The 10,931-nt window shown below is 28.7% G+C and overlaps 1 protein-coding gene across 1 annotated transcript; it reads left to right on the forward strand.

Moving 5' to 3' along the window:
* Positions 1 to 8,894: 8,894 nt before the first annotated feature.
* Positions 8,895 to 10,909, forward strand: LOC103574064 (frizzled-1). The gene is made up of 2 exons (XM_008553399.2): positions 8,895 to 9,560; positions 9,679 to 10,909. The coding sequence occupies exons 1-2, from the start codon at positions 9,095 to 9,097 to the stop codon at positions 9,723 to 9,725; spliced, it is 513 nt and encodes a 170-aa protein (XP_008551621.1). The 5' UTR covers positions 8,895 to 9,094; the 3' UTR covers positions 9,726 to 10,909.
* The last annotated feature ends 22 nt before the right edge of the window (positions 10,910 to 10,931 follow it).

Here is a 10,931-nt window from a genome sequence, read left to right on the forward strand (position 1 = left end):
TTTTAATTCAGTTTTACAGCACTATCTTAATAGTGTGCAATTATTAAAATTTAAAAAAAATTTTCCCATTAAAAAAAGATTACGTACTTGCTAATAAAGGTCTGATTTATTGATATATAAACAACGTAAGCCTTCCGTTCGAATGTTCAATTTTCATTCTACAAGAAATCTTGTTGAATTTTTTTTTCTTTATCCGGTTATTGATAATATTCATAATCCAACCATTTAATAATAATAATAAAAAATAAAAAACATTAAATGTAAATTATTTTTATTTACAAATAAATTATTAATTTAAAAACTTAAGTAGCAAATATGTTAATAAATAAAAAAAAATGTAGTATAATAAAGATAGTGCGATCGTTTTACTAGGATGTTCTTTTTTATAATTAAAATTTCAGTACTTTCTCTTTTTTATAATACTAAATTCATATTTATATTTATACTATATTAAAAAATAATAAAGCTTCAAGCGTGATAGAACAGTCTATACAGACAGTGCGACCTTGAGAATGCCCGTACTTGAACATTTTAGCGTAACATCAATTAGCACTTTTTTTCATTTTGTAAAGATGATGATCGCAGTGAGAAGAACTGAAAAAAATATCAAAAGACTAATGTATATAAAAAAAAAAGAAATAGGTTAAATATAAAGATAATAATAACATTTTATGATGGTATTTAAAACTTTATATTATTATATACTTGTGCGTATATAAAATAAATAAATAAATAAATATTTAAAATTGTTGTACACAAGCCCTGACCTAACCTATTCTAGGCTATGTCTCTGTTTTTAAAGTACAGACAAAGCCTAGGAGAGGCTATATCAAGTGACTTTAATTTATATCCAGGTCACTTCAGTAAAACACTATTTTTTAATCTTTATCACCAACTCCGAATTTAGTAATATCTATTTTTAAAAATTTATGAGTCACAACTCGTTTCTTTTATGCTTTTTTTTTGTTTTCAATTCACATTTTTTTTTCTTTATTAATTTTTTAAAATTTAATTTTTAAACACTTCACTTCTATACCTAAATATTGCTTATGCAGTTTACTAATTGAACTCTCTCTCATTGAAGTCTCTTCATCACTTCCACTGACTTATTTTATTAAGGATAAATAATTATTTTAGTTATTATTATAAAAAATAAAATAAAATATATGGGGCATGTACACATCACGTGATTAAAAAAAAATTTTTTCTGGTTCTTTCGTATTTTTTTTTCTACTTTTCTTCTTCTTAGTAACAAGAAGGCAATAAAATTCGTATCACGCATTTGCTTCGTACAATATAAGAATCTAAAACAACAATAAAAAATATATACAAAAATATTATAATAAATTAAAAAATTTCTTGATAAATTTCAACTTCTGAAAGTTAATAATAATAATAACCATTTTATGAACGAAGATATAAAAACTAAATTTCAAAGCAATTGTGTTTAAAAGTTTATAAAAAATTTTTAAATATTTTCAAATAAAATAATCATATATATATATTTTTTTATTTATATAAATAATTAATAAATTTATTGATCAATTTTTAAATGAATTTAAACTGATTTTGAATTTATAAAAAGGGAATAATATCTATTATACGACCGAGGAATAAAAAAGTATAATAAAAATTTTAAACAAAATATGAAGTATACCTATAACGTTTCGCGTTTAAAATATGCAATGATAAATATAATTAAAATAAAATAACTTGGGATTTTAATTTAAAAAAATAATAAAAATCGACCTGTTGCACCGAGCACCCACTAACCACTGAACGCAACAACCGTGTCCGGAGATGGCCAAGGAGCCAATAAGCGAAGGTGCGCTCAAGAGACCATGGTAATATATGTATCTACATATATTAACCACGTGAGAGAACTTTCCGAACATACATATAGTATGACGACAACATCTCCACAGACCATAACTTGCTCTATACCTTTTATTTATATATAATATAAAGTAAGTAGTGGGGTTTATTAGTCATGCCGATTTTTGTCTCTTCAATTTTGTCTTTACTACAATTACTTCTTATCTTCACTTACAATTGCTTATCTTTGTAATTTAATCTTTATGTTCCTTATTAATTAAAAAAAAAAATAATAATAATAATGAAAATTACTTTTTCGCAATTAATATTTAAAAAAAAAAAATTTTTTCTTTTTTTCCATTTCACATCAACCAATTTACATTATTAAGTAAGTGCTCAATTGTAAGGATAATGTAAGCTATTTATAGTTGAGAATAAAATAAAGTAAGACTTTGGTATGCAATTTTTTATTTTGATCCCTGACCAGTTCTTACTAACGAGTAAACGAGTCACTCGTTGGCTTGTATCTTCTTTGGAGTCTGGACAATCGTTGGATCGACCGATCGCGGCTTTTTATGAAGGTCGCGGTCTAGTCTCGTGTTTGTCTCAGCTCTCTCATACTATCGTAATCATCATCATCATCATCAGCAACAAGCTCAGATGACTAAATAAAATAAATTACCGTTAATATGCGCGCATGCGTGAGCCCGCCATTCACGGATTTAATTTTTATTGTGAATCCCCTTATTTTCAGATCTTTATTGGATGAACTATAGATTGTAATCATTTATTTAGTAATTACAGCAAATTAATAATTAAAATGATAATGAATCGAGAAATTACTTTTAATGCGAATAGTTTGTTCTTTTTTATTCCTAACTGCACATTCTATTTTTTATTGGCTTTCATTACTTTTACTATGCTCAGATGAAATTTAGCTCAATTAAATTTATAAAGATTTTTTTCCCATAGAACTTCCTAGTCTTCTTGGTGCTTAAGTTTTGTAAAATAAGTGATTAAAAATGAAATGATTTTCTCATATTTAATCTTATTAATATATTGAACATATATTTTTGTAAATGAGCTGAAATATTTTAAATAATAAAATTAAAGTCATTTTTTGAATGAAATATTAAGAAATTTTTATTTCTTATAAAAAATTCATAGAATAAAATCAGGAAGTCTTTTAGATTTTTGTATAAAATTGAGAGAGCATATATTATTATCGAATGATCGTAGGTCGGTTATATTTGATGACCTAAAATAGGTCACAAATTTACGAATAGAGTAACAAGAAATAACATTGGAATTTTAAATTTGACACGTTTTTTTCTAGACAGCTTTCTCAACGATCTTAAAAAGTTCTACATCTACATACATGTTTACACTTATTTATTTAAAATTTTTCATTATTCATGTTATTTTTTTATTATATTTTTGCTACACTTTTAATAATGCACACCTGCAAAATATGCTTATCTCACTTTGTTTTTCTTTGTCGGTTTTCAATCTATTGTTCGATTTTGTAACACGAATGTGATAAAAATTATTTTAAGTTCGTGCGCTATCGCATTTACGTGATATATATGAATTTAATATGTATTATCGTACGTGTAATTTGGTGAAAGTAAAATGTCTAATAGAATATCGATTGCAATTTGTCATGCGTTATTAATTATACTCACGACAATTATAATCTATTAATTTTTTTATAGATATCGCTACAATTTCACTTTATTTTTATCATTTGTAATCTATAGTTATAAAATTAACTAACAATAAATTATTTTTCGTTATTACATGAAAATTAAGATCCAACTAGATGCAGACAAATTTTAAATGGCACTTTCTTTTTTATAGATTATAAGATATTTTTTTTTCTATTATATTAACAATATAATATATATTTTTACGAATTCGTAGTGTTTAAAAAATAACATAATTCATAGATCAAGCAAATTCTTAAAGATATTGACATTTATTTGGTATTTGTCTGAGAGTCTGACCGTGACATTTAAGTTGATGCATTTTGCATGCCAATATATATATATATATATATATATATATATATATATATATATATATATATATATATATATATATATATATATATATATATATATATATATACTTTAATACTTAGTTGAAAACAGATTTAAAATTTTAATTTGATTTATACCCTACATGTAAGAAGTTTTACGTAAATCAAGCTTTGTAGTGACGTTTGGAGTCTAACAAAATTATTTTATTTTAATTTTAAATTCGCAGATTCTACAGTTAGTTTTCTTCTGTGAAAAATTTGTCGTAAAATGAAGCCTTAATATTTTCTACTTTACTTTTCAATTTTAAGTAATTACGCCCTCAATTTGAATAAATAAAAATATATAAATTAAGATGATTTGAAATAAAAAAAATAAAACTTTATTTGTAAATAAATTTCTCTTAAGCATTGATACAAAGATACCGTTATATTTCCTTACCTTGTCTTCTCTGTCCTCTCTGTATCTTTCTTTTTCATTCTTGTTTTCTCTGTCTCGCTTTTTCAAGGCGTTCATACGCCAAAATAAGCGGGAAGGCTTCAAGGCATACTGAAAAGGTACGGTTAGAAGAGAAAAGAGGGCGAGAGTTAAGATTGGTTATGATCGTATGCGATCGTGCCGTGCTAAAAATAAATTCCACATGAATTTTTTTTATATTTGTGTCCTATATATGTCTGACAATCTTATTAAATAAAATAAATTCATTTATTTTATTAATTTAAGGCAATGTTAATGTATTCATTAAATGAATAATAAATTAGATATACTTATAAAAATGGTTAAATTATACTAATATATTGACTGCCTTTCAGATTCATTTTAATCTTCATTAACAAGGATATAATAAAAAATTTTCCGTTATAATTTAAACTTTTGTTGATTAAAAAAAAAAATGCATCTTTATTAAAAGTTAGATTGCGGTCATTATTCCTCGCTTTCAGTACTTAGTCGAAGTCTTGTAACACGTTTATCGGGATCAATGACACCCTCTGAAAGATTCTTATATGAGTATATCCTCATACGACCTACGCTTGCTATCATTGCAGTGAATTCCAACGATCTTTTTCTTCTTATTTCTTGGCTTCTTATTTGCCTTCTTCTTACTCGTCTTCAACTAATTTTTCTTCTTCTTATTCTTCGTCTACTTCTTCATCATGTTTTCTTCGTATTTTTTGTGTTATTTTATTATGCAGTTGAGAGCCAAACCCGCCAAGATCTACCGGTTTCTATTTATATACAGATTTCATATGTTCAAAAACCAAGATACGTTTGTAGTTTACCTGTGCATATATAATAACTTTAGAAGAAATTATTTTTTTTTTTTTAACGCAAGTTTTGACTTTAGTGTTCTGTAATATAACATTTACAAAATGACAAATATTTATAGGTTCCTAAGTAGCACACTTAGCTTTATGACATCCCGGGGAGAATTATCTATATAATAAATACTTGACGCGAGATACTACTATGTCTCCTGATTTTACTCGATAATTGTGAGTAAAACAGGGCCGGAATGAATAATTACTCTTCCTTTTTTGGATAGTGTTCAATTATGAGGTAAAAACACCAAATTTTGAGTAAATTTTAAATAAAAAAGAGTTAAATAAAAAATAAAAGGAATCTGTTTTATTCTTTCCGTATTTATTTTATTTTTGGCACAGGTTTATTCTTTATTGTAGGGTAAATTCTATCGAAAAATTCTCTCCATGTAAAGTAGAAGATTTTACGTTATTTTTTGATCTATCAATAAGGTACCAAAATGTTGACGTAACAATTAGAAATTCATATCACCGATAAAATATCTGTTAAAAAGACTTGACGACAAAAAGTAAATTACAAATACTGGTCAAATAAGTCGTCTAAACGATTTTTTAATTGAAATTACTTTTTTTTTAGGGCAGTAAAAAAAAAAACAAAAACTTCCTATGATTTCTAGGACCGACATCTGTATGTCTTATTTATATAAAAAAAACATGGCTTTGAGACAAAACAAACTTGTCTTGTCCTGGTACAAGGCATCTTTATGACATCTTAAAATTGTCTCTGTGCTATTTGGGTTTACAATAAACAAATGCGTCCGAGTCGAGATTCAAATCGTAGATTGAACGTATTAGACGTTAAAAACGGAAATAGCCGTAAAAACGTATTTTAGACGTAATTGACGTACGAAAACGTAAAGAAGACTTTCGTAATCGTAGATATAACCTTTCAAAACTTGCAATAAAAAAATTAAACTTTATCGGAAACATTTCGTTGCCAAAGAAAAAAAAAACTTATCTAGCAGCCAGAAGACGAGAAATATAAATTTTCAGCAGCTTTTGGAAAATATTTTGGGCCTTGCAAGAGATAATATAACTCTTTAAGACTCTATTCTCTTATTTAGCTTACGAGCCATCAGTAGTTATCTCTTACAAGGCTCAAAATATTTTTCAAAAGCTGCTGAAAATTTTTATTCCTTGTCTTCTGGCTGCTAGATAGGTTTTTTCGGGAACGACATATTTCTGATATAATTTAATTTTTTTATTGCAAGTTTTGAAAAGTTGTATCTACGATTACGAAAGTCTTATTTACGTTTTTAAACGTCAACTACTTACGGTTATTTACGTTTTAAAAGTTGGAATTTATGTGTTCAACGTCTAGTACGATCAATCTACGATTTAAATTTCGATTCGGGCGGTTCTGATAGGAACGAAATGAAATCAGAAAATAATTTAAGGCCAAAAACTCATAAGATTCTTCACTAGGGCAGAAGCTGATAAGTTTCTACCCGATAAATCACGTTGATTTAAAATTGGCTTGTTTCGATTGGGAAAACAGGCAATATTAAAGCTCGCAGTTTCAATGCAAGTGTTATGAAAAATGATTTTGTCGAATATCAACTTTGGTTTGTTTATTAGGGTGTATAGACGAAAACAATATCGTGCGAACTACTCAATGAATTTAGTTTACTTTCATTTTATTCTCTTCGGAATTTTGACTAGTTTAATCTTTTTCAATTCAATTATGGTAGTCCTTATCCTTTTTTTTTCTTTTAATTAATTAAAAGTGTTAACCGATATCACATTCCTTTATATAATCTACAAATAAATTTTTTTTTCTATATCTATATATATTTTGTTGTTGTTGACTTCCTAACGATGCTGCCCACGACGAATTTTTTTGTATATCTCAATCCCTCGGGGTTTTCATTCACCTTGGAAACACCCCGGAAACACGATGGAATCACGGTGGATCCACGGCGGTTACACGGTGGGTTTTTTTGTCATTTTATCACCGTGATTCCATGATGATTACACGGTGTACCCACCGTGATTCCACGTACACCGCGTAATCACCGTGGATACACTGTGGAATCTCGGTGAATACACCGTGGAATCAGGGTGGGTACACCGTGTTATCATCGTGGAAACACCATGTAACCACCGTGTATACACGGTGATAAAATGGCACAAACCCACCCTGTAACCACCCTGGATCCACCGTGATTCCACCGTGTTTCCAATCCCAGGGTGTTTCCAGGCTGATTTAAAACCGTCAGGGATATTTTTTATTCTTTTCATTTTTCCGTCGAACGTTGACATCTACAGTCGCGAGCCAGTAGCAAAAAGAGATATTTTTTTTTCTCCTTATTGGCTATCGTCCCAATTGGGCCACGTGCCAGTTACTGTTGTATTAAAAAAAAAAATCGGTCTGTCGGTTGACCCTGCGGGCCAGCCCCAAAACTTCCCGCTGTTTTCGACCTCAAAGAGCTCGAAAACATTAGTGTAGATATATTTTCGAGCTCTTCGAGCTCGAAAATGCTATCACATGCAATTGTTTTTTTATGATCTTTTCAAGCTCTAACAAGTTACCTGTTATGCTGAAGTTTAAAAATTTAAGAATCGAAAATCATCAATGAAGCGGTTTTTAAAATTTAGTTCCTGATTTTGTTCAGTAAAATAAGTGTATTAAGGCAGAAATCAATGTCGGGGATCAAACTCAAGATTTAAGTAAGTTTTGACTCATCTAAGAAACAATAAAATATGAAATATCCGATAAAAATATTAGAAACTACGTTTTATCGCTTTTTTTGTTGATAATATGATTTAAACTAAAAACCAAGTTCGATGACATTATGTGATCGAAAAAATCCATAAAAAAGATGAGTTGGTATGATATCAGGCACATTTTAGTACGTTATATTCTGATTTATCCGGAACAAATAACATAAAATGTTATTTTTTTAACTTTTCAACGTCGATATCTTTTGAACTAATCAATCGATTTTGATAGTTGACGTGGCAATCGGCGCGTTTTATTGAGTTCTAGAGCTGATTAAAATTTGAAATCGATCGCGTCAGTCGTTTCGAAAATATTTAGAAAAAACCGTTTTTCACCATTTCTTTCTCCCGCGATAACTCTCGAACGAATTATCCGATTTTGATGTTTGAGGTGGCAATCGACGCGTTTTATTGAGTACTAGAGCTGATTAGATTTTGAAGTCGATCGTATAAGTCGTTTTTGAGAAATCAATAAAAAACTAAAAAAAAAATTTTTTTTTTTTTCGTAATTCGCCAATATTTTCGAGTCTATTCGATCAAATAATTTGAAATTTTCAGGAAAGTTGAAGGCCAACAAGCTCTTTCGATTGCCATCTCAACCATCTAAATCGATTCATTAGTTCAAAAGTTACAAAGAGTTTACATACATACATACACACACACACACATACACACACACACACACACACACACACACACACACACACACACACACACACACACACACACACACACACACACACACACACACACACACACACACACACGCTCGGACACACGCTCGGACATCATTCTGAAAATGGTCAGAATAGCTTCCTAGGACCTCAAAACGTCGACATCTGATGAAAACTCGATTTTCAAAAATCGGGGTGAAAACAATAACTCCCCGAAATTTTTGAAAATCGTCGATTTTCTTAGCGGGAAGTTAAAAATATTAATACTAAACCCAAAAACCACAGAGGGTAGAGAGACCTCTACCCTCCATCCTCCATAACAAAAACTGTGGGTCAGATCTAGCAGAGCACTGCAATAAAGTAAAAATAAAAAAATTCATCTAGTTAGGTTAGTTTTTTTTAATTTTAGTTATTATTTGAAACATTTTTTTTCGGGAAAGTAAAGAAACATCACCGATATCAGACTTTCAAGAAATATTAATTTGAAAGTAAAGCAAATTTCAGCAATAAATTAAAAAGAAAAATAATGACAACGAGAAACGGGATGCTGCGTCTAGTTATCGGAATTAGTGTAATTCTTGGTTGCATTATAACTGAAGGAGAAACAGTAACAATAGAAGTACAAGAAAAATTAGAACATCTTAATAGATGTGAACCAATAAATATCAATTTATGCTTGGATTTGTCTTACAATGAAACAGTAATGCCAAATTTATTTAATCATCAAAACCAGGAAGATGCTGGTCAGGATATGCATATGTATGCACCGCTGATAAAATTACGCTGTAGTCCTGACATACGTGCTTTCTTGTGTTCGATGTATGTACCAGTTTGTACTGGTTTTAAAAAAGCAATACCACCTTGTCGTTCTGTTTGCAAACGTGCTAAAGCGGGGTGCAATCAGTTCTTTAGAAACTTTGGATTCCGTTGGCCATCAGATTTGAAGTGCTCGAAGTTTCCAGCTTATAATGATCCTGATAAATTGTGTATTGGTAATAAATCAGACATTATTATTATTATCATCATTATATTTAATCTTAATACAATAAATTTTGTTTAAAATAATTTATTCTTCAATTAATCGAGTGAAAATCACAAATATCTTTTCAGAGTTCACACCGAATTTAGGATTTCGTATAAATAAATCGCAGCCATGATTTAATTAATGATATCTTCAACAAGGTGGCATTATCACTTTTGAACATCAAGAATTTTGAACATCAGCAACAACTAATTTTAAATAAAACACTATAAATTGTAAATAATAATTTAATGCTATTATCACTTCTGTACAAAAGACGTTCAGCAGTCAAAATGGCAGCAAATTTCTTATTATACAAGCATTAACTAAATGTTAAAAGTTATTATAGTTTTAGGAATTCTACCTAAACTAAAAGATGTAACAAACTTTAATCAATGTAGTTTTGTAACTAATTCAATAATTTAAGAAGATTATTGTTTTTTTTAACAATTAACATGTTAAATTTTACAATAAATAATAAAATGAGATTATACTATAAACCTTGCGGCTTTTACAGTTTTTTATTAAACATTCCGTACAGATAAAGTTTTTTTTTCTAATAACGGAAATTTCTATATCCATTACATCAGAACTTATAGACCAATTTCGCTCACTTTTTAGCTCGATCAAAATATGTAAGCATTAAACGTGTAAAGGTATATAGCAATCTATTGAAAATTGGTGCTATAATCAATGTTAAAAAATGCGTAAAATAGTACACGTCCCAATCTGCGTGTTTTCCACCCTCGCCTTCGGCTCGGACAGGCAATTCCACACGAGGGTTGGGATATCTTACTTGGCTGCGTAACAAAATATCCGAAGACAAAATAATAAGTGCGACAAAATATCCGCGGACAAAACATTCTCACGACAAAATAACCGGAAAAGTAAGAATCAGTTGACAAAACAATCGTGACAAAATATCTGTGACAAAACTTGTGCTCTTTTTCACGACTTTGTCTGTGTGTAATTAAAAGAATATACTCATGCATAAAAAAGGGTGAAAAATTACACTAAAATCCTGAAAAACCCCGCAAATGATAACTAAAATTAACTTAATTTTTTCTCAGCAAATTAAATCCGAAGAGAAGTAAATCATTTTTTATTTTCTTAAACAACCAAAAATATTTAAAAAACCATAAAATTAAAGAAGTTTCGAGATTTTTTTTTCTACTAATTTTTTTACAGTATACCAAGTCAATAGAGATAGAAATACCTCGTTAAAAATATTTTTGAAACCATGATTAATATAGAAAAATCATTTTTTTGATTTATTAAATTTTTAAACAGCCATAACTAATAACAAAAATTGTTTTTTTTTTTTTTTTTTTTTTTTTTTTGG

This window comes from Microplitis demolitor, chromosome 2 (assembly GCF_026212275.2).
Source record: "Microplitis demolitor isolate Queensland-Clemson2020A chromosome 2, iyMicDemo2.1a, whole genome shotgun sequence".
In the NCBI taxonomy this organism is placed as follows: Eukaryota; Metazoa; Arthropoda; class Insecta; order Hymenoptera; family Braconidae; genus Microplitis; species Microplitis demolitor.